The 23,551-nt window shown below is 38.6% G+C and overlaps 1 protein-coding gene across 2 annotated transcripts in view; it reads left to right on the forward strand.

The window, feature by feature from the left end:
- Window positions 1-16,501, forward strand: part of GLT1D1 (glycosyltransferase 1 domain containing 1) — an 82,830-nt gene extending 66,329 nt beyond the window's left edge. For both annotated transcript variants that reach the window (XM_018576490.1, XM_018576491.1), the window contains one exon: window positions 16,286-16,501. In XM_018576490.1, the coding sequence (XP_018431992.1) occupies window positions 16,286-16,438 (153 nt within the window). In that variant the 3' untranslated portion in view covers window positions 16,439-16,501. The remainder of the gene's footprint in view (window positions 1-16,285) is intronic.
- The last annotated feature ends 7,050 nt before the right edge of the window (window positions 16,502-23,551 follow it).

The following is a 23,551-nucleotide window of genomic DNA, read 5'->3' on the forward strand; positions in this document are numbered from 1 at the left end:
TTCTGAAGATATGGGTAAACAACGCGATTTAACAGCCTTTGAACATGGGATGATTTTTGGCGCGAGCCATGGAGCGAGTATCATCAAAACAGCAGAATTCGTTAAATGTTCAAGAGTGACTCATTGTTCAAGTGTTTAAGGACTGGACTATCAGCCGAAAATCTGGGTCTGAATGTGCAAATGTTGGACCCCTTTTTGTCTTCAGAATTGCCTTAATTCCTAGCATACATTCAACAAGGTGCTGGAAACCTTCCTTAGAGAGTTTGGTCCATATTGACATGATAGCAACACTGCCAAGAAAATATTCCCCACACCATTACACCTCCATCTCCTCTGGCATCAACAAGGCATTTTTGCACAGAGAACTGCAGCTCACTGCATATTTATATTTTGAGGACCATTTTCTGTAAACTCTAGAGATGATTGCACATGCAAATCCCAGCAGATTAGCAGTTTCTGAATTACTCAGACCAGCCCATCTAGCACCAAGAACCATGCCACTTCAAAGTTACTTAAATCAAATTTCTTCCCTATTCTGATGCTCGGTTTAAACTTCATTAGATTATCTTGACTATTTCTACATGCCTAAATGCATCGAGTTCCTGCCATGTGATTGGCTAATGAGATACTTGTGTTACCAAGCAGTTGAACAGGTGTACATAATAATGTGGCCAGTGAATGCATATGTATATATACGGTGGCAGAAAAAAAGTATGTGAACCCCTGGGATTTAAGTGGTTTTCTGCAGTAATTTGCTATAAAATGTTATCTGATCCTCATCCAAGTCACAACAATAGACAAACAATTCTAACTTCTCATGTCTTTGAACACACCCATTAAACATTCACAGTGCTGGAGGATAAAGTACAGTGGCTTGCAAAAGTATCCACCCCCTTTGCGTTATTTCCTATTTTTTTGCATTATCACCTGGAATTAAAATAATTTTTATTTGGATTGCATGTAATAGACATACACAAAATAATCCAAAATGATGAAATCAAGAAAATAACTTGTTTTAAATAATTATAAAAAAGAAAATGGAAAAGTGGTGCATGCATATGTAATTACCCCCTTTGCTATGAAGCCCCTGCATAAGATCTGGAGCAACCAATTACCTTCAGAAGTCACATATTTAGTAAAATAAAGACCGCCTGTGTGCAATATAAGTGTCACATGATCACATTATATATACACCGGTCCTGAAAGGCCCCAGACTCTGCAACACCACTGAGCAAAGGGCAGCGCCAAGCAAGCTGCACCATGAAGACCAAGGAGCTCTCCAAACAGGTCAGGGCCAAAGTTGTGGAAAAGAACAGATCATGGTTGTGTTATAAAAAAACTATCCCAAACTTTGAACATCCCACAGAGCACCATTAAATCCATTATTTAAAAATGGAAAGGATATGGCACCACAACAAACCTGCCAAGAGAGGGCCACCCACCAATACTCATGGACCAGGCAAAGAGGGCATTAATCAGAGAGGCAACAAAGAGACCAATGATAACCCAAAAGGAGCTGCAAAGCCCCACAGTGGAGATTTGTGTATCTATCCATAGGACCACTTTAAGCTGTCCACAGAGCTGGCCTTCATGGAAGAGTGGCCAGAAAAAAATAAGCAAGCATGTTTGCTGTTCTCCAAAAGGCATGTGGAAAACTGCTCAAACAAATGGAATAAGGTACTCTGGTATGATGGGGATGTTTTTCATCGGCAGGGACTGGCAAATTGGTCAGAATTGAAGGAATGATGGATGCCACTAACAGGGAAATTCTTGAGGGAAACATGTTTCAGTCTGCCAGAGATTTGAGACTGGGACAGAGGTTTACCTTCCAGCAGGACAATGACCCTAAGGATACGGTTAAAGCAAAACTCCAGTGGTTTAAGAGGAAACCTTTAAATGTCTTGAAATTGCCTAGTCAAAGCCCATACCTCAATCCAAGTGAGAATCTGTTGCATGACTTAAAGATTGCTGAACACCAGTGAAACCCATCCAACTTGAAGGAGCTGGAGCAGTTTTGCCTTAAAGAATGGGCAAAAATCCCAGTGGCTAGATGTGCCAAGGTTATAGAGATGTACCCCAAGACACTTGCATTTGTAATTGCTGCAAAATGTGGCTCTTCAAAGTATTGACTTTGGCTAAGTGAATAGTTGTGCAAAATGTTTTGAATGTTTGGGGGTTTTTTTGTCTTATTTCTTGTATGTATCACAATAAAAAATATTTTGCAACTTCAAAGTGGAAGGAATGTTGTGTAAATCAAATTATACAAACCCCCAAAAATCAATTTTAAATCCAGGTGGCAATGCAACAAAATAGGAAAAATGGCAAGGGGGTGAATACATTTGCAAGCCACTGTAAGTGAACCCATAGACTAATTACTGTTCTTCATCGAAAGCTAATTGGAGTCAGTAGCTTGCACACCTGGAGTCCAATTAATGAAATTAGTTTGGAGGTATGGTTTAGAGCTACTTTTGATTGATAAAAGACGCTTAAACATTTTAGGATTGCTATTCATAAGAAGCATCAGCTGATCCATGCCTTATAAAAAGGAGCTCTCTGTAGACATACGATCAAGAGTAGTTGATCTGCATAAGGCTGGAAAGGGATACAATGCAATCTCATAGTGTTTAATCATCCATCAGTCGATAGACAAATTGTCTATAAATGGAGACAGTTTAGTACTGTGGCTACTCTTACTAGAAGTGAGGGCCCAGCCAAGATGACTCCCATGGCACAACGCAGAATCCTCAGTGAGATAAAGAAGAACCCATGAGTAATAGCTAAAGGCTTGAAGATATCACTGGAACTGGCAAACATCCATGTTCATGAGTCTACCATACGTAAGTCTATGAACAGGCAGGGAGTCCATGGGAGAACACCACAGAGGAAGCCTCTGCTCTCCCAAAAAAAAACAAAAAAAGAGCACCTTGGCAAACCACAAATGGGAACTTTTTTTTGGAGTGAATAAACAAATGTTGAATAGTTCAGGAAGAATACTCGGCACTATGTATGGCACAAAAAGGACACAGCTTACCAATATCAAAACATCATCCCAATGGTGAAGTATGGTGGAGGGAATATCATGATTTGGTCTTGCTTTGCTGCCTCAGGCCCTGGACCACTTGCCATTATCGAGGGGAAAACGAATTCCCAAGTTCACCAAAATATCCTACAAGATAATGTCAGGGTGGCTGTCCTCCAGCTGAAGCTTAGTAGCAGTTGGGTGATACAGCAGGACAATGACTCTAAGCATCGAAGTAAATCCACCACAGACTGGCATCAGAAAAAGAAATTGGAGTGGACCAGTCAGAGCCTAGACCTTAACCCCATAGAGATGCTGCGGAATGACCTCAAGAGAGCCTTTGACACTAGGGTGTACGTTTAATAAACTGTGAAAGAGTGTGATAAGCAGTGAGAAGGCTTTTCTCACCGTAGCAAAGTGAAAAGTCTAGAAAATGCTGTTTAATAACCCGAGATAAGTCAGGTAGGAACAGAAATATCTCACCTCTTCTCATCCTGGTGATAAGTACACAGAAAGTAATGGGAATGTACCTGTTTAATAAAGGGAGAAAAGTAGATTACAGCTTTATCACGAGATAAGTATTGTGAAAAGTACCCTTGATTTAGCACCCTGTCAGACCTGGTGCTAAAGGATATGTCATTGTGCAGCTCAGGATACATTCCCCACATTGCTTTCTCAACTGATCACTGAGATAACTTATCTCAGCCTTTCACAGCTGTTACGTGAGAAGTTTTCTTTTCGCAGGTTATTAAACAGCCTCTGTGCAGCCGAGAAAAACAAAGAGATCTGCTGAGTAAAGTTAACTCGTGATAAAGCTAGTTTTATCACAGTTTATTAAACGTACACCTAGACCTTAATAGGTTGGACTTGTGTCTTTATTCAACCTCAAATACTATGTAACCTCTTACAAATGAGTCTGAGCTGATGCAGCTTTGTAAAGAGGAATAGTCAAAAATACCTCCTAAATGTTGTGCAGGTCTTATCCAGAGCTTCCTCTAGCAATGTGAATTTTTACTGGATGTGTTCAATAAAGGCATGAGAAATTATAAATGTTGTGTGTTATTAGCTTAAGCACATTGTGTTGTCTATTGTTGTGACTTTGATGTTTATCAGATCACATATTATGGCAAATTACTGTAGTCACTAAGTGAATTCAAATCTGCCTTGGAAGTTGAATGTAATAGGTAATGCAAGAAGAGTGGAAGTTACATAGCACCCACCCTAAAAAATAACTCCTACTGCCCTTCTGCATACTGTGAATTCTGTAAATACAGTTGATGACAGAAAACTAAATTTAAGTCCATCTCTGGGCACACAAAAACATACCTTTGCTGTGGGGCAACCCCTACACTGCAGGAGTTAAGTGCTCTTCTTTTTTTTTGGGGGGGGGGGAGTAAAGTGGATTTACTTACCTGAACCCCCGCACTCTTCTTCTCCCCCTCTGTCCCAGCTGGTTGATGGAATGTCCCTCAGCTTCATCACATCTAATGCAGGGCTATGGAGCCTATGTTAGAAAATGATGATGGTACCAGTCCTTCCACAACCAGAGCAAAGGAGAGAAGATGCTCTGGGGATCAGTCTAGCAGCTCGGCAAGTGCTGGAATCAGGTAAGTAAATATGCTTTAATCCTTTAATCCAGTCCCGTAGACAAAAATGAGCAATTAACCCCAATGCTGGGGTAGCCCTAAAGCAAAGGTACTTTGCCCAGAGATGGACTTTAAATAAACTTTCTGATTTTAACGCTGCATTGTTCTGGAACGCGTTAGTAGCTGATCACTTCACTTGTTGCCTGTAATTACCTTTTGAAGAATATTGCAAATATAATTCAGAAATGTTTTAATCAGTTTCTGCATGTGAAAAGTATTACACCGATACTATACCTGGAAAAAATGTCATGGCCTATGTACCTTTTTGCTTCACTGATTGAGAAAGGTCTAGTAACACTTTGCAACAGGAAGAAAATGTTCTTATCAAATTCACTTAGTCCTGAGAAGAATACCAAAAACAAAAAGATAAATTGTATTGATCTAATGCTCTTGCCAAAGGAAAACTTGGAAATCAAATAAAAAATGCACTTCAAGGCATGTTCAGAAAGAAAGGTCAGAAAGTTGTCTACATATCTACAGTAAATATGTTTTCAATGAGAACTGAGCTATTTCTAGCGGAAAAATTATACCTATTAAGTACATCCAATTAGCAACATTGAACATGATTGACTGTTATTGTTCATGTAAGCATTCGCAACCTGATGGAAATATGCTGTTTTTCACCATTGTAACGTAAAAATATATTGGAGGTGAAAACACACAGTAGTTTGTCTCTTCAAGGTGCACGTTGTATCTTTGATAAAAGCTGTGTATTGTCGTGTCATTGTATGTTCTTTGAGCAGTCACAATAATCACCTTCTTGTGGAACACTTTAACTTAAAGTAGAACTAGGAGGTGAGTGATTTCCAAAGAAGCTATCACAGGTCAGCTCTATCGATTGGTAAGTGAGCAGAAACATGCCGCCGATCCCCTCAATTCCCGATCGTCTCCCTGTAGTGAGTGGTGACTGTCAGTCACCGCTCCCCACAGGTATTCCCCCCCTCCCCCCTCCAAACCTCCAGCTTGACTGGAAGAACAAACAGAGGAGGGGGCGGGCACAGCTGGCTCTGCCTCTATTGTCGGGATCCGTCTCGGCTGCGGCACTCTCAGTACATTGCGGGCATTAGCCCACCATATACTGAGGTTTGGGTCATGGGAGGAGGTTAGTATATGTCCTCCCGTGACCCGAAAGAGAACTGTAGGGGAAAACACTTACCCAATAGTTCTCTCTTAAGGCCAAGTCTATTTTCCTTATTATTATAAAAACAAAGTGTCAAACAGGTTTCAAAAAAATGTTACTTGCACTGCAATACTCATCTTCTCTGCAAGGCTGTTTTCCATAGATACACTGTTCCAGTCGTCCACACTGGTCTCTTGTGGGTTGAATGACACCCACAGTCATTCCACCCCTCTTCTTGTGAGCCTTGGTTGTCAAGGACCCACCCTCCTTGGGGGCATGTCTTCAGACTATGTATGACTTACTGGACAATTCGGTAGTGAGTTGCACTGTGTCATGGTACTGCTCTCTGCAGCATTCAGGACCTGCTCACATCTGGAGGAACATAAAGAAGAGAATCTGCTAAAGTATTTAATTGCTATGCTCCTATGCTCATCAGCTTTCATTTGGTGGCCATAATAGATTCGACCTGGAAAGAAAATATACTAATAACATTTGTTATGCCCCCATTTGCACAGAACAAATGTGCATGCCATTGTTTAGAACTACTCTCCTTATTTTCTAATGTTAAAGCATAAAACTGAGACAGCTTGGGGTCTCCTACTAAAAGCAGCTGATATCTAGCTGCTAATAAGAAAGATGGAACCTTCTCCGAAAATTTGATAAGAGTTTAGTGGCTAGGCGGTTTTTGTAAGTGTTACCTGTTTTCCATAACACGTTCAGTATTGGCATTTAAAGGTGGGTTCTTCCTGATCCAAGCAGGACAAGGTGCCCTATGCAGCATGGACATGGATATGTATTTTGGTAAACAAAATGTAAAATGTTTTTAAATTAATACCTTTAAAAAGTCCAACTCAAATGTTTTGGTCATTTTTGTTCCACATTTTATTTTATTTAATATTATTGTGGTACATTTGGTAGGTAATGCAGGATACCCCAGCTTATAGTGGCTCCAGACTACCAAGAACCTCCCAGGAATACTCACCTCTCTGTTATTGCTGTACTCATTTGAGCACCAAAAATGTGGGCACACAGCCCATTTCACATGAGAAAATGTTTTGTGTACACTATTTTGGCAGAGGAACGTGCACAACTTTAATATTGGTTGTGCAAACACTTGCTTGAAGCAAACATGAATGTGTATGCAAAGTCAAGCAAGTTGTATTATTTAATCACTCAGGTGCCCTTGTGTAATTAGATTTTGGATGAAGACCACAGAATATTCTGTGTCAGCAACTAATATAGTGTCAGGACTGGAATCTTCAAGTGCTGGCAATTCTTTGGTTCCAATTGACTTACCTGTGCAATTTTGAGGTCATTGTTCGCTGAACACAACTTGAGAATAGTTTAAACACGACATCTGTCTATATTATGTTCCACAGTGTCATCTCCATCAATATCAGAAACAATTCAGTAGACACTTGTCATTTTTTACACAAGGCTAACTGATTTCCTACTATCATCCTTCCAAGCCAAAGTCAATGTTACAGCACTGTGACCTGACACTGTCAGGTTAATGAATCTGAATATTTTTCTCTGCACAGATATGGTTTCCAGAAGTGACTTTTTCCCTTAAGTGGGATCACATAAAGAAAGCCAATGATTCATCAAAGTAATGTAGTAAAACAATCACCTCAGTATGATTAAGAAAAGAAGACCTTAGCACTGGAATGTAACAGTGCATGGACAGTTTGGGCAATATCCTCAGATTAATGTTGGTGTGTTGTGTAGATTGCAAGCTACTGTACCTTTACACCACTATCCAATCTGTGCTGTATACCTGCTGTTTCAGGTTCATAGTTGTCAATAGTGACATCATTTTGTAATTCTGCATTTACAGGTTATTTTAGGGATGTGTTTTGATGCATGTGGAAAACACTTTCAATTGGGTAGTTATGCCCAGAGGAAGCAAGTGCAGACCTGTCTTTGTAATCCTGTGAGAGGAGGAAGAGAATGAGGATGATTAAAAGCAGCGTCAGGCAGCAGGTGAAATTATAAACACAATGCATAAAATCCATTGCAGACTGTAGCAGTCTCTTTTCCTTTGCTGTCATATGGTGTGCAACATCTCTGATACTTCTCTGTATCTGAGAGATATCAAGGATCCTGGGACGGGTGAAGATGCTAATACTTATTGGAGAATAAAAGAAAAGTAACACGAGAGGGCGCCCATAGGGATGTGGTTATCCCTACATGCACCCTCCTGTAAACATGTTACTTCTATTAGACTGACAGAACTGTGTGTTGCTGTAGAACCTGATTGGTTATCCCTACATGCACCCTCCTGTAAACATGTTACTTCTATTAGACTGACAGAACTGTGTGTTGCTGTAGAACCTGATTGGTTATCCCTACATGCACCCTCCTGTAAACATGTTACTTCTATTAGACTGACAGAACTGTGTGTTGCTGTAGAACCTGATTGGTTATCCCTACATGCACCCTCCTGTAAACATGTTACTTCTATTAGACTGACAGAACTGTGTGTTGCTGTAGAACCTGATTGGTTTCTAGTGCTGGCCCTTCCTCTTCCAGTTGGAATTTGTACAGTATATTACACAAAGCTGATAAGACACATACAGGTACTTATACTACTTTCATTTATAATACATTTTATATTTTTAACAAATAAAAATTGCCTTTTGGTTAACCTATCCCTAGACTTCCACCTACAAAAACAGTAAAGTTCATATACAGTATATTATATGGTTGGTGTATTATATTTACCACATTTCACCAGCTTTTTTTTCACTAGTTGTCTACATTAGACCATTTTTTATAATTTTTCTCTGATATCACAAATCTCACATTCATGTTGGAATGTGCTGCTCTAGCAGCCTCATCTGGTTAAAAATTGAAATAATTAAATTCTCATATTTTAAGGATCCTTGTCTATGAGAGGAAGGTTCTTTTTTTTGTCAGAGTTGAATTAAACGTTATAACTACATTTAATACTGAACACCGGGTATAAATATTTATATGTACTTACATTGGTCCAGCTTGGCCCAATATGTATAGATAGATAGATACATGTAAGCAGTGGGTATAGAGAAGAATCGCCCTGTGTCTGTCAACTGTGTCTGTCTTCATTTCAGGCTGCAAAGCCACAAAATGTGATTATTTTAAAGGGGGGTGATTCTTTTCTATACCCACTGTATATATGTGAGCGTAGTATTGCAGTGTGCAATGATACCTTTCTTATTGGACAAAATATATAAAAGACATGCTTTCGAGAGTGAACCTCTCTTCTTCAGATCAGAAGCAATACTGACAGTTTGTCAGTTAAGACAGGAGAAAGCTATTAGTTGGGTGTCATAAATGTTGGACCTGGAAGTAAAAAATGCCTCCTGATAATCAAAAGACAGAAAAAATAAAGGTAGGATGACAAATAAACCCTAAACAGATCAGAGATATACCACATACATGAATAGTGTGATGTTCTGTAGATTCATAAAAAGTTCTGGTAGTGTGTCAGAAAACCAGAATCCACATTAAGTCCCTCCTTAATGGCGTTGAAATGTAAAATAATTTTCATCTCAAATGTTTTCCTTTCATGAGAGTTTTTAAAATTCCCTTTTAGTACTTTAATTTTGAGGTTTTGGATGGAGTGATCCTTCTGGGAGAAGTGATGTCCTACTGGGGTGCAATATTCATCCTCTTTGTGGTTCTTGATCGAGCTCCTGTGTAGGTTCATCCTTAGATGCAGCTTAAGGCCAGTTTACCCAATGTAACAGCCTTTGTCACATGCTGAACACTGTATCATGTACACCACATTAGCAGATGTGCATGAGTATGACCCATTAATGGTGTACGCTTTGTTATTGTGACCCGCTGTATTCCTGTCACATATATGTTGGCAAAGTTTTCAGTGGGGTTTATTGCATTGTACTGTGCCATTCTGTGTAAGTGCCTGTTCTGGGGTCAGCTTACTGCGTACCAATCTTCTTCTCAGGTTCAGCGGTTGCTTGAAAGCCAGTATTGGGGGCTGAGGGAGTATTTCTTTAAGTATGGGGTCTTCTGAGAGTGAGTACTGGCTGTAGATCTTTGATAATGTGTGTATATATATATATATATATCCTGCTTTTTCATTGTTTTGCACGTTTGTCACATTTTAATGTTTCAGATCATCAAACAGATTTAAATATTAGTCAAAGATAACACAAGTAAACACACAGATACAAGCTCAGATACTAGTGCGGATACTTGGCCTTTTGACGAGAACTACCAGGGTTGCAGCTGGGACCTAGCTCTGGCGCTCCACCACTGTCCTGTCACTGTCACATGACAATAAACAAAAATGTATTAGTACTTATATTTTTAAGTACTTGGTCAAGTATCAGTACATGTACTTGAAAAATCATATCAGTGCATCCCTAATATACAGTATATATATATTTTTTTAAATCATTAAAGCAGGAATGCACAAATCCCAGGAGTTCCATATACAATATGTGTATTTAAAGGGCTTTAAATTAAACCTTGAATAGTGCGTAGGACAGATTGTACACATCAAAGTTCTAACTTGAAAACATTCATCAGCTGACCCTCAACGATTTAACAAATTGCTGTTTAAAGTGGTTTTGATGAGTGTACAAGAGCTATAACAAATGACATCATCTTCTTTTATATGTGGTTCACAGTGTGCTTCTTCTGTCACATGTTTAAGGTTATTAATTCAGCACAAGGACTTTTGCACACAATGAATACTCTGTGTTCACTTTTGACATTATTTTTTTAAAAGCCATTAGTAAGTTCGTTGAAAATAACAGCTGCTTATGTGCAAGTGATATCTGTAGCCATCTCTTTTTTTTATGTTTACATATCGCAATTAACCTAAAAGTACCTATTGCCAACAAATGTAAGGCTGGTCATACAGTGTTAGAATTTTGGCCTATTCACAGGAATTAGCCGAAAATCTTAGTGCGTGGCCCTGCCTGCTTAACAGAAGTCAGTTACTCAATTGACTTTTGTGGAACGGAGCCAGGGCGAAAATTTTCAGCCAGTCAGTGGCTGCAAACAACTACAGTCACTGTTCATGTATTATAAAAGTGACTGACACCGGCTGTAAGAACCAGTATGTCTAGTTTATAAAAAAAATTTTTAGTATATCATTCCCTATGAATTAAAGGAGAACTATGAGATGAGTGATTTTCACTCACCTCATAGTTCTAGCCGACCTGTGACAATGAGACTGTCACAGGTCGGCTCAGTAGATCGGGAGGTGAGCGAACACATACCAGGTTCGCTCACCTCTCGATCCTGTCACGGCTCTCTGCCGTGACAGGGGGAGGGGCTGGATTCCCCTCTCCGATCTGCCAGCGCTGACTGGCGGAACGGACGGGGGAGGGGGCAGGTACAGCTGGCTCTGCCTCTAGATGGGCAGAGCCAGCTGTCACTCACGCAGCTGGGCGGATCCCGTCATCTACGTCGGGATCCGCTCCGCCTGCGGCGTCTCAGTATACCGCGTGCTGCAGCTCGCAGTATACTGAGCTTAGGGTAACGGGAGGACGCTAGTTTGTGTTCTCCCGTTACCCTAAGGAGAACTATGGGGAAAAACACTGACCCCATAGTTCTCCTTTAAAAGAGAACTATGGCCCAACCTTTTTTGGCCATAGTTCTCTTTACAGGGTCACAGGAGGACATTTACTATGTCCTCCTGTAACCCAAAACTCAGCATATAGCGGGCTATCGGACCATGCAGTCACTGACAGTCACCGCTCTCAGCAGGGAGTAGATTGTGAACTGCGTGATCAGCAGTTCACAATCTTTAACCACTGCATGTTAAAAAAGGAATGCTTAATAGGAAGCCACCTTTTTTAGTTTTTTCTTACCACTACTATGATATATTTCTGTTCACAATAACTGGTTAAGAAATGACAGAAATGTATCTGAAAAGGCATGACAAAGAAAGACACTGCTTTTTTTTTGGTTTTTGTTTTATAAATATTTTCGTGCTCAAGTGTAGTTATCTGACTTTCATATTCATGTTACCATTTCAGAGCTAGGTTATTAACTTATGGAAGAGTTTGGTAGAGCAGGTGTAGCAGTATAGGAAGAAAGATGAGAGGGTGGGGAGATTCGACGAGAAAGTGATAGCAATTCTTTTTAATCAAGGTTTTCTCTGTAGCTTGTTTTCCCTTCCCTTCAGAAACATGACATCATGTAGTTGTCCGTTTTAGCTAAGCTCCAGGCAGATATAAAGGACACAATGAAGCTCTGAATTAATACAGTATATAATAAACTATTAATATTTTAAATAAATATGTACAGTACTGTGGAAAGGTTTTAGGCAGGTGTAAAGTAAGAATGCTTTCAGAGATAAAAGTGTTAAGTTTTTTTTTTTTATCAATTAACAAAATGGAAAGTGAATGAACAGAAGAGACATTCAAATCAAATCAATATTTGGTGTGAATCCCGTTTGTCTTCAAAACAGCATCAATTATTTTAGGTACACTTGCACACATTGTTTAAAGGAACTCAGCAAGTAGGTTGTTTCAAACATCTTTGGGAACTGACCATAGATCTCCTGTAGATGTAGGCTGCCTCTTCTGTCTCCATATTTAATCTCAGACAGACTTGATGATGTTGAGATCAGGGCTCTTTGGGGGGCAAACCATCACTTCCAGGACTCCTTGTTCTTCTTTACACTGAAGATAATTCTTAATGATATTAGCTGTATGTTTGGGGTCCTTGCCCTGCTGCGGAATAAATTTGGGCCAATCACACACCTCCCTGCACTGCAGCAACACCTTATTGGCTCATCATTCTGGTTATCTCTTTCCCAGTATAAGTGCTGCTGTATAGGGAATTGCATAAGCCAAGAACGAAAATATAACTAATTGCAACAGTTAAAAATACATTTTTTATTTTTGATTGAATGCAAAAACTGCATTTATTTGTGAGTTTTTGTGTCTGTTAGGGAAGGGCATATAATGAAAGCATTACCTGAAATAAGATATAGATCATAACAAACTGATAGAGGTTTTATTCCTTCCCCATTTACTGCTAGAATGTTTTGTTTGGTGTATTGAAATGTTTCTACCACTTCCTGTTCTGACAGAATGTGCAAGTAAAAATCTGACCCTTTTCCCAGTATGTTTACAAATAAAAGAGTTTTTGCTGGATTTGCATATTTCTAATGGAAACCTTTTAATGTCCTTGTTTCAAATTGGTTGTATAATGCAAACGCTGGCATGTTTTAAAATGCAGGAAAACATTCAATTGCTGCATTTACCCTTTAAAGGTAAATATTACTAGAAAAGGACAGCTCGAAACAAAAAGAAACAAAAAAAAAGAATGTTATCCATTATTACATTGCATTTCATAGAACCATAGTGAGAGAAGGTAAGCTTGTTTGTATGCCATTCTGACAATAAAACCAAGTACTTTTCTGCAATAATAGTCATGGCTATTATGCAGTAATCTATTGAAGACAATTTACTTCAGTTTTATTTCCCATTGCGATGCAGCTGCTAGCTGGGAAATGTGTTATAGGGGGTGTTCAAGGCAGTGTTATAATATCCCCTTGGGTACTGCACACACCTTCTGTCCAACCTCTCTGACTGCCAGAAGCAGATGCAAGTTTTATCTCATTACTAATAAAGTAAAACTCAAGTTTCTGCACAGTTCTGACCCCTCTATTTATTGAGTCCTCCCACATAATTGCTGTTTCTCTAGGGCAGACAAAGGATATGGACAGACTTTGAGGAACTCTGCATTTTTGGATAATGGAGAAGTGAACAAGCTATTAAGAAAACACATCTTGAACATTATGTTCATTATTTTGTGTGTATGTATATATTTCCTTATGCTTTCTGTCCAATAGCCACAACAGAAAGTGAGAGGAAATCCTTCTGAAGAGAGGGAAATACCTAGTAGTCAGCAGGGTCACCAGAACTACTGTCCCAATTGGAAGATTTTCCAATTTCTCCCTATTCCTGTTCTGATGATAACCCAAAATTTGGGAATTTCTTTAACTTTCAGTACTAACGGTATCTAGGACAAGTAAAGAGGGTGGATCTCCATGGGGGACACAGCAAAACCTGACAGGTGTTCTAATCCCTCTCCACTCTATCCAAAACTAAAAGAAAAGTTTTGACTTCAGTTGTACTTTAACTTAGAAAAATGTAAAATGAAAGCATACATTACAGCTATACAGTGTTAATTTTGACAGCAACTTTCAATTTAGTTTTAGTCCTAGTCTTTTGACTAAAATGCCGTTTGGTTTAGTTTTAGTCATCTGAATTGTTTTACAGGGGATTTAGTCTACTAAAATCTAGTGGGTTTAGGTAAAGGTTAATTTTAGAATTTCCAATCTCATTATATACTCCCAGGGTGGTAAACATCTGTTAACCTGTTATTACATATGATATTAAGGTTTGAACATGCAATACAGACACAGATTTAACTGTTGTGATATATAACATGTTTTTATTTATTATTATTATTATTACATAGTATTTATATAGCGCCAACAGTTTGCGCAGCGCTTTACAATGTAAGGAAGACATTACAATACAATTCAAGAAATTAAACCAAATCTTATAAACAAACAATAATACTGAGTATTCTCAACAAAGGACCAGTAATTAGATATGCGTTGATTATAACAAGTTACATACAACCTTCTTCATTGCATCAAGCAGAAGTGGAACTCTAAAATATTAAAATGAAAACCTATATTGGCTGTATTGCCATTTCACATATTACCTATTAGCCGTCCATTCAGGATGGAACTAGAAGTCAAAATAGATTAGTTCTGTTTGGATCTCTTCCCAAATTGTCTCTCCCTAACATTTTAGTCCAGATTCAGTTAGTCGACTAAAATGTCAATATTTTCGTTATAGTTTTAGCCATCATAACCTAGGGGGTTATTCAGTAAAGAACCAAAGGATCCAGCCGTAGCTTTGGCTGATCCTTTGGCTCACTTCGACTGAGCCAAAGTGACAGCCGAACCATGGAGAAAGGTCGGCTGAGGGGTTCGGCCATTCTCCATGCAAATGACGGCTGGGCAGAGCTGGGATGCAAATGACGGCTGGGCAATGAGAGATCAGCGACCCCAAAACACCTGGGGACGCTGATGTGGCAGGTGCTGGCCAATCTGAAACAGTTGGGTGGAGCTAGCTGTCACCACTAGCTCCGCCCAATTGTTTTTATTTTGCCAGCATCTGTCAGATGCTTCATTATGCGGCAGGAGTTTGTCGCGTGTGGTCAGGTCAGCGTGCGTCAGGTTTTTTAAAATTATTTTTCTTTAAAATATTTGTATTTTTTAAATGTTACTATTTTTTTAAATTTTGAAAATAATTTTTCAACTTTTTTTCATTTATTTAACTGTTTTGCTGTTCTACTCGCTACCCCGGAGGTACCCAGCGAAATAGCCAAGCTGAATGCCGCTCGGCAGCATTCGGCTATTCAGTTACAGAATGAGAATAGGGGCGAACGGCTGCGAGCGATCTGCTGGAGCTTCGGCTCAGCTCATCCATATGTTGGATCGGCTGAGTCGAAGTCCTTTTCCCCTTTCCCCCCCACTTCACTTCGGCTCTTTTATTCACTCGGCTGCCTCGGGCAGCTAAGTGAATAACCCCCTTGGTTTTTATTCAGTTTTAGTCACTGAAAATTATTAGTCGACGAAATTAGCACTGCAGCTATAGTCATATAAGCAACTAACTAAATAAATATATATACTTTATGTTGTTTCTGTTTACCTGAAGTTGCTATTTTATGATTTGTTAAATGCTACATTATGACAAAATCTCTGGCTGAGCACTATTAAACTGAATTTTGGTGGTAAAGGTTTTGCATATGGTAAGTAAGTTTACGGGAAATATAAATTAAGTCCTGAAAGCTGGATTTTATTCTGATTTAGGTTTGCACCCCCACTACAGCAATAATGTGGGGTTCTATTGTTGCTGTCGGATCTTTAAATTATTTTACAGTATATTATGCATTCTTCAACCAGGAAAGTGGTTAACATCCCAAGGTGGGTGAAAACAGAGCCAAGAAATATAGCATGAAAAGCTTACAAATGCAGTCCCGTAGAGTTTAAAAGCCAATGAACTACTTGGAAATCTCACCTTGGTTGAACTGACCCTTTTCCCAAATGTCATATATATGGGTTGATATACATGAGGCAAATAGGCCATTCAATTTGCAAAGGAATTTTCACTTAGTTTAGTGAATGAGGAAAAAAAAAATTTATTCAGTTCCTTGCATGTGATTAGGTATTTTTTTTAAATTTATTTTCACCACGTTCACTAAGCTAAGCGGAACTTCCCTTACAAAGAGAACAGCCTATTTATCTTTGGTAAATTTGCCCCGTAGTCTAGAATAAATACTAAAGGTTCCCAAAAAGGGATTATGTGTATCTCACATAGTACTTAGTGAATATTTGTCACCCTTTATATAGAACATCCGGGTTTTGTATTCTCTATTCAGAGATTATGTAATGTGAAGGATTTGTGCTTTCCGTTATACTTTTAGCTGATCTTCTATATTCTCTTTTAGGAATTTGTCCAGCTGTCCAGAAGACTGATGAAGGAACCAGATCTTAAAAGGAAAATTATTTATAATGCCAAACAATATGTCTGCACTAACCATTCCTGGGAACTTGAAAGAGAGACATATCAGACTCTTGTTCAAAAGCTGACTGGGCTGTGATATAGAAGAACTTGATTGCATAATTAGTTCTGGACTTTATCTTACTGTGGGATGTTAAAGGGAGTGTTTGCAATGGTTTTATTTCAGGAACAATTAACTTCTTAAACAATGACCTTCTTTTAATAGTAAAGTTATTTTCTCTGTTGGTGTATTGTTCCTCTTCCTTTACTCTAAATATTTTAAATTGTAATTGTTTCTAATGTTTCATTTCTTTCAAAAGCAACTATTAAAGTTGTTTATTTTTTTATTGTTGTGTATGAGTGATATTGTAGATAAGTGATGCTGCTGATATTGTAAGATCAGGCTGCAGAAACATCAGAACACATGCCTGCACTATGCTGTATGTTGAGACTAGACAGGGCTGTCCCTACTTATGTTATATACAGTCATGTGAAAAAGTAAGTACATATCTTTAAACAGTAACTAAAGGTAATATACTTGAAAGCGTGTATTAATTCTCATAATCTACATTTAAAAAAACAAAAGCAGATTTGTCACATGGAAAAAGTACATACACCCCTACATTTACACTGGAATTATTTAAAATTATTCTACTATAAGTAAAATAATCTTTACATGACATTGATTTCAAATGACTGCTAATTTGGCCAACTCTGGCCCAGCAAATTCAGCCCAAGAGCTGATCATTTGATGTTTTGTTTTGGACTGGGTTCCAAATTTAGATCGGATCAAAAGTTCCGTACTTATATCTGCCGCCTGGCCTGATTCAATAGAGTATACTCTCGGAGATAAAATGAAATCACGCCAACACGTCGGTGTTAAAATCACTTCTGCTTTATTGTTCTCCTTTTCAGGGTTTTTTTTTAACAGGTGAACGTGTATATTTGAGCGTGTGCTTAGCACCAATTTCTGAGCAAGGTTTTGAGGAAGGCAAACGAGCAAAAAGCAAATTAACATATATATTACAATTGATCTATTGAAATAGGCATTTTGTCATAATCATGCTTAACCACATCCATTACAGTTTTAAGGTGTTCCCAGGAACGCTGACATTTTATCCCAGGATCTGCAGGTAATTCTTGCAATAGTTGGCGCCAGTGTGCGCAGTAGACATGTTTGGCAGAAATCGAAGACAGCATTTCAAGAGAATAACCTCATACTGACTGTTAAACAAGGTGGTAGAAATGTTAGTATTCGGGGTTGCTTTGCTGCTCTAGGTTCTGGGCAGCTTGCAGTCATATAATATGAAAGCTTGCTTTATAAGACCATGTGTCCGAAAGTTGAAGGTGAATCAGAAATGGATCTTTCAACATGATAATGACCTGAAGCACACCAGAAAATCCACCAAGGAATGGCTGAAAATGAAGAAATGGTGATGTATATCCTATTAAAATATTGTGGGGGATTTGAAAAGTGCAGTTAATGCAAGGAAATTCACAAATATCTGGCAACTGACGGAATTGTTCATGGAGGAGTGGTTAAAATTATTACAATGTCAGAGACTGGTTGGCAGTAATGCAAAGTGCCTACAAGAAGTCATCTCTCCTAAAAGTAGCAATACCAGCTCTGAAGGTGTGTGTACTTTTTTCACAGTACACATTACATCTATTGATTTTGTTGTTGAATAAATAATTGAAATTGTCCTGGTGTTTTTATGTAAGTACTGTATACCACTTTTATCTTGAGGCACTATTTGAATGAAGAGCTAATGCCTGTTTACCTACTGTATGTTGCAAAAGTCAGCAAATTCCATAGAGTGTACATACCTTTTTTCACATTACTGCAAGTATAGTCAATTACATCCATACATGTGTAATGCCTTCCTGACCAGAAACTATGGAGCAATTCATCCTTAAAGTACTAGTAAATGCTCAATCTTTTTTTAAATAATGAATTCAGATTAAAAAAAAATATACATTGCAAAGTAACACTTACAGGGTTATTCACAAAGGGTGAAGAGTTTGGAGAAGGTAGGAGAAGTGAACAATCTAGGCCAAAGTAGCTGATTTGGAGAAATTCTCCAATTCAGTTCACTTTCCAGTTGGCCTAGATTGTTCACTTCTCCTGCCTTCTCCAAACCCTTCACCCTTTTGTGAATAACCCTGTTAATGTGCCCATACACCTTACAATTATCTGGAGATTTTTGTCTGCGATTGCGTTTTCGACAGAAAAACTGCCAGTTGATGGGGAGTGCACAAGCTTAATTACTGTACAAGTGGCAGATTTGTGTCTTTCAAGCAGGCTAGAAAACTTTGTCTAGTTGGATAAAAATTGACAGGTTAGTGGCGTTGCTGTACAACAAAAATCTCAAGATGCAAACTGCACATGCTCAAACGAAAATCTGTCCTTTTGATCAATGAAAATCAGCCGGGGTGTGCTGACAAGTGTTAATTGTAAACGACATTGGTTTGTGCATGATGGGCTAGTTGTAAGAAAATTGAATGAGGGTGAGATGTCTGGACAATAAAAGTTGTACAATGGTTGTAAGCAGTATGGCCACCTTAAAGGTGCCCATACACTGCTCGATTCTCGTACGAGAATCGCGGGAAATCCCGCGATCATACGAGAATCGAACAGTGTGAACGAATCGAACAGTGTGAACGAAGACGTGCGACCGTTTCTACTGTACGGTCGCACGTCTTTTGTCTAAGGAGCATGTTAGAAAACCAGCCGAGAATCGTACGATTTTCGGCTGGTTTGAACGGTGCTCGGGAGACAAATGCCGAACGGGCCGGTGTGCGCACGCGCACACTGCCCGTTCAGCTTTGCAGTCATCAGAAGCCCGCCCCCCAGGGGGGCGGGCTTGCGATGATCGAGAGTGCGATCTGCCTGTCCAAGATGAGCAGATCGTATGTTTTTTTAATCACTTTACAACCATCGCAAGACTAAGGTCTTGCGATGGTTGTACAGTGTATGGCCACCTTTACTCTCATCATGTTTCCAAACAGTTGGCTCCAACTCTCTCAGGTCAGCTCCTGTAAAAATTCCTGTGCAGTATAAGATCACAGGGGACAGAGCAGTCTCCAGCAGCTGACCATTTACTAGCTTGTAGAAGGAAAGAGGGAGAGGGGAGCAGAGAGGAAGAAAGTAGATTGCCTTGCTGTGTTTGTGTAACAAATAAAAAAACAAATGGTAAACACTCAAGTGAGCTCTGTACCCAAGACTGGGATGAGAAGTCAGGTGTGGTCTGTACCCTATAGCTAGGATTAGAGGTCAGGTGAGCTCTGTACCCCATAGCTGGCATAGGAGGTCATGAGAGTTGGCAGGGGGATGTGGAGAGATTTTCATGAATTCCTAGGAACAGCCCATTAATGAGGAGCAGGTGCGGGCCCGTGTGCTACTAGTGTGCCCAGGGACTGGCCCAGAGCTCCATGGCACCGAGGACCAGGATATGGGACCCAGCACCAGTCATCTATAGATAATGGTATTCTGCATTGCTGTATAATGTGTTGCTGGGATTTGTAGTGCTCTATAACAAATGGTATTATTTTGTATTGTTGTATAGTGTATTGCTGGGATTTGTAGTCCTCTATAGCTGGTACCATTTTGCATTGCTGTATAATGATTTGCTGGATTTGTAGTCCTCTATAGCTGGTGGTATTCTGCATTGCTGTGAATGTATTACTGGGATTTGTAGTGCTCTATAGCTGACGGTGGTACTCTGCATTGCTGTATAATGTATTGCTTGGATTTGTAGTGTTGTATAGCTGGTGGTATTCTGCATTGCTGTATAATATATTGTTGGGTTTTATAGTCCTCTATACAGTGGCAGAACTACAGGGTCACATAGTTGCAGCTGTGACTGGGTGCTAGCATTCTGTCACTTTGGGGGCCCAGACATTAAACCACGCACTTCTGGCCCTGAGTCTAACCCATCTGTCTACATATACATACCTTTTTATTGTAATATATATAATCATTGCATACCACATTATTCTCATATTTATTGTTAAAGTTCGAATTCGTACCGAACAGGGGGTGTTCGGTCCATCACTATATGTAAGTATGAGTCATACGTAACTCGGATGTTTGTAACTCGGGGGCTGACTGTACTGCTGATTCTATGTAAAACTACATTTCACTATTTTTTAATTTGTATTTTATATATCTCCTGGAATTCAGCTGTAAGAAATAGCTGATAATTATAATTCAGAGGGAAACACTTATCATTATCATGTGAATCATAGTTGGCTTTGTTGTGTTTCTGTTGCTCTATATCCACCAGTGAAAATGTTCTTGTCATTCTTTGACATTTTCTATTTGAATGCTTTATTTTGAGATACAGGTTTTTAAAGTCATTGTATTATATACTTTAAGCCAGCAAATCACAGTCAAAAATACAATTGCCTCTGCAGGAGATGGGCTGTTTCAGTTTCATAAACACTATTCTGTTATTTGAATTTGCAGGTTTATGAAACTTGGAATGATAAAATATATTATCCTTAAAGAAAGCTGATGTTGACAGTTTGCAACAACAAAGCTTTTGATCATTCTTTCAATTACATTTAATGTGGTTTCACAGAAAATACAGAAATGGTATAACTTTGTCCTAATAAAACACACATTGGTATTCATCTGCCAGCATGACTACAATAAAAGCTACAGACAAAAGTGAAAATCTTTTCAAATCCAAAAAACCTTTATTCAATGTTCAATGACCCCCCTGACAAACACCAGCATTAAGAGGTACTCACACATACTGATGGTCAAATAGCACTCACGTAAAGGCTAATTAACCCGCTTCTTGGCCCTGCATACTTCCACTTTGCTCTCACTGTAACTCTCCATTGAAAACCCATCCTGCACTGTCTCCCAAAGCTGCAATAAGAGTTGCTGGAGAATGAAAGTAAATGGCCATCTAGAGCCCAATGTTACATATGAGATTTGGGCCACTACACAGCAACGCTTCCTGACTCCACGTTTCTTGAGCCATTTGGCTTAGTAAACAAATGGGTCTCACTCTGGAGGGGAAGAGAGGGTTTGGCAATGTTTTATGGCAAGAATGACTTGTTTTTTACCGTCTTTTTTGTGTAGAGTTAGAGTTGTCTTTAACTTCTTCTCCTTGGTGCTGGAAAATAATAAGTGCTGACCCATTCTAGGTCAGAAACTGCTGATCACTCTGCACTACTCATCATAAATCTACTCTATACTTTCATCCTAGTCTGCACAGGGACAGAATTTATACTGTGATTGCTTGCCCTCTTGCTAGGAGCCAATAACAGTTCCAGAACAGGCTTTTGTGAGGGATTGTTTTGTAAGGTGTGGTGCTGCAAGTTTAGGTTTAGAGTTTTAATGACCCTATGCAGGTCATTTGAGGTTCGCTGGGTACATTTTAGTAACATAAAGAAAACTAAAGCCCAACTGAAGACACAATACTATAGTGTTTATTGCAAGATACAACCTTCCTCATCTCCCCTCTTATATTGTGGCCTAACCAAACTGTTTACATACTGCCCAGACACTGAACACTATTTATGGTTTTGTCTAACAGATAATACACACCTTTTTTAAGCAAGATAAAACCAGCCTGTTCTTTTTCTTTTTACTGCCTATTCAGGTGCTTGCATGCTACATACTATATTTTCAATATTTTGGGAATAATTGGGACTACAAGAATGGGAGGGGGTTCAAGCAATGTGGGTTTTAAGTGGTTTGTTTTGTTATTATAAACTATAAAAAAAACTGCAGTGTGGTACAAGAAGCTCACAAACAACTATGAAACTGTTGTGCTACTGGCCAATTTGTAGGAGGTTGAGTGCTTTAGCTTTACTTTTTGTGAGAGTAAACTTTTTTTTTAGCTCTCTATAGCCACTGCTGTGTAAAACAAAGCTTTCAAACAGATTTCGGAAGAATCATTGAGAAATATGATATAAGAATGTTAATCTGTTGTATTGAATAGAGAATACATCTGTGTTGTTCAAGCCATGTGCAGCATGAATATCTGACTGTGTGCTTGTGTTTCTCTGTGAGGATGTGCAAGAAGTTCCAACACCTTTAATGTGAATATGACACCAGGTAAAGCAATCTTATGAGTATAAAAATGTTTTTTTAATTAAATATGTTTTCTTTTAGCCACTTATTAAACCTAAGAAGGTTAATTTAACTCATCCCTAACCATTAGCTATTTTTTCTGGTATTGATTTCTATGTTTTACCATTATTAATAAAACAATTTTAGGGGAATTTACTGGAGCAGACAAAATCTGGAGTAGTTGTGCATGGCAACCAATCAGCTTCTCCCTTTTATTTTCAAACCTAACTAAACAGACTGAAGAGAGAAGCTGATTGTTTGCCATGGGCAACTGCTCCAGATTTTGTCTGCTCCAGTTTTCATAAATTCCCCCCTTTCTCAGTTATTTGTTTTGTTTTTAAAACACCTTTAATTTATTGTATTTAATTTGCAAATAATTTTCCAATGCTTTGAACTAGAAATATAATTTGTTATAAAATGCGGGAAAGTATAGAATTAAATGTACATTTTTTTATCTATACAACTAGGGACACTTTTTATTTTAAAACAAACACTGGTCAAATTAGAATACAATTGCTTTTTTTCCTGTTACATCTTTCTGTCTATAGATTGCATAGAAAATAAAATTGTTTTTGCCAGACGGTATTACTAAAGGAAAGTCTTATTTGTCTGAAGAAAACCATAGGTATATTGAATTGTTTTCCTTAGTAATGATGGGCATCTTTGAATCAATAGTCCCATATCAGAAATGTAAAACATACTCTGTTCCAAAAGGGGTTTACAAGTGCAAGAGGTAAAGATGTTTATCCCTGAAAAATATTTGTTTACATAGAAACATTTGTAGACGCCTACAGTATATATATACATTTCTCCTTAAGCATTGCCTTAAGTCTGATTATTGTATTTGGCACCCCAGTGCAATCTCTTTACATGTGTCAGTGTTGTGCTGATTACATCTAGTAGGTCACTATGGTACGCTCAATAGATAGAAACCTGACAAGTGGGACATTCAGTTACAAGGCTGATATGTAAATGTGACAAGATTTTTTTCTTCCTATCAAATGATTTTTCTTGCATAAATTACTGACCATGAATCATTCATCACAAGAGAAAATAGGATTATGCTCTTTGTGACCATTGCATTTGGAGTGCATTAGTGCACACAGTATTGTCAGAGTGTTG

This window comes from Nanorana parkeri, unplaced genomic scaffold, assembly GCF_000935625.1.
Source record: "Nanorana parkeri isolate BGI_ZX_2015 unplaced genomic scaffold, ASM93562v1 scaffold68, whole genome shotgun sequence".
In the NCBI taxonomy this organism is placed as follows: domain Eukaryota; kingdom Metazoa; phylum Chordata; class Amphibia; order Anura; family Dicroglossidae; genus Nanorana; species Nanorana parkeri.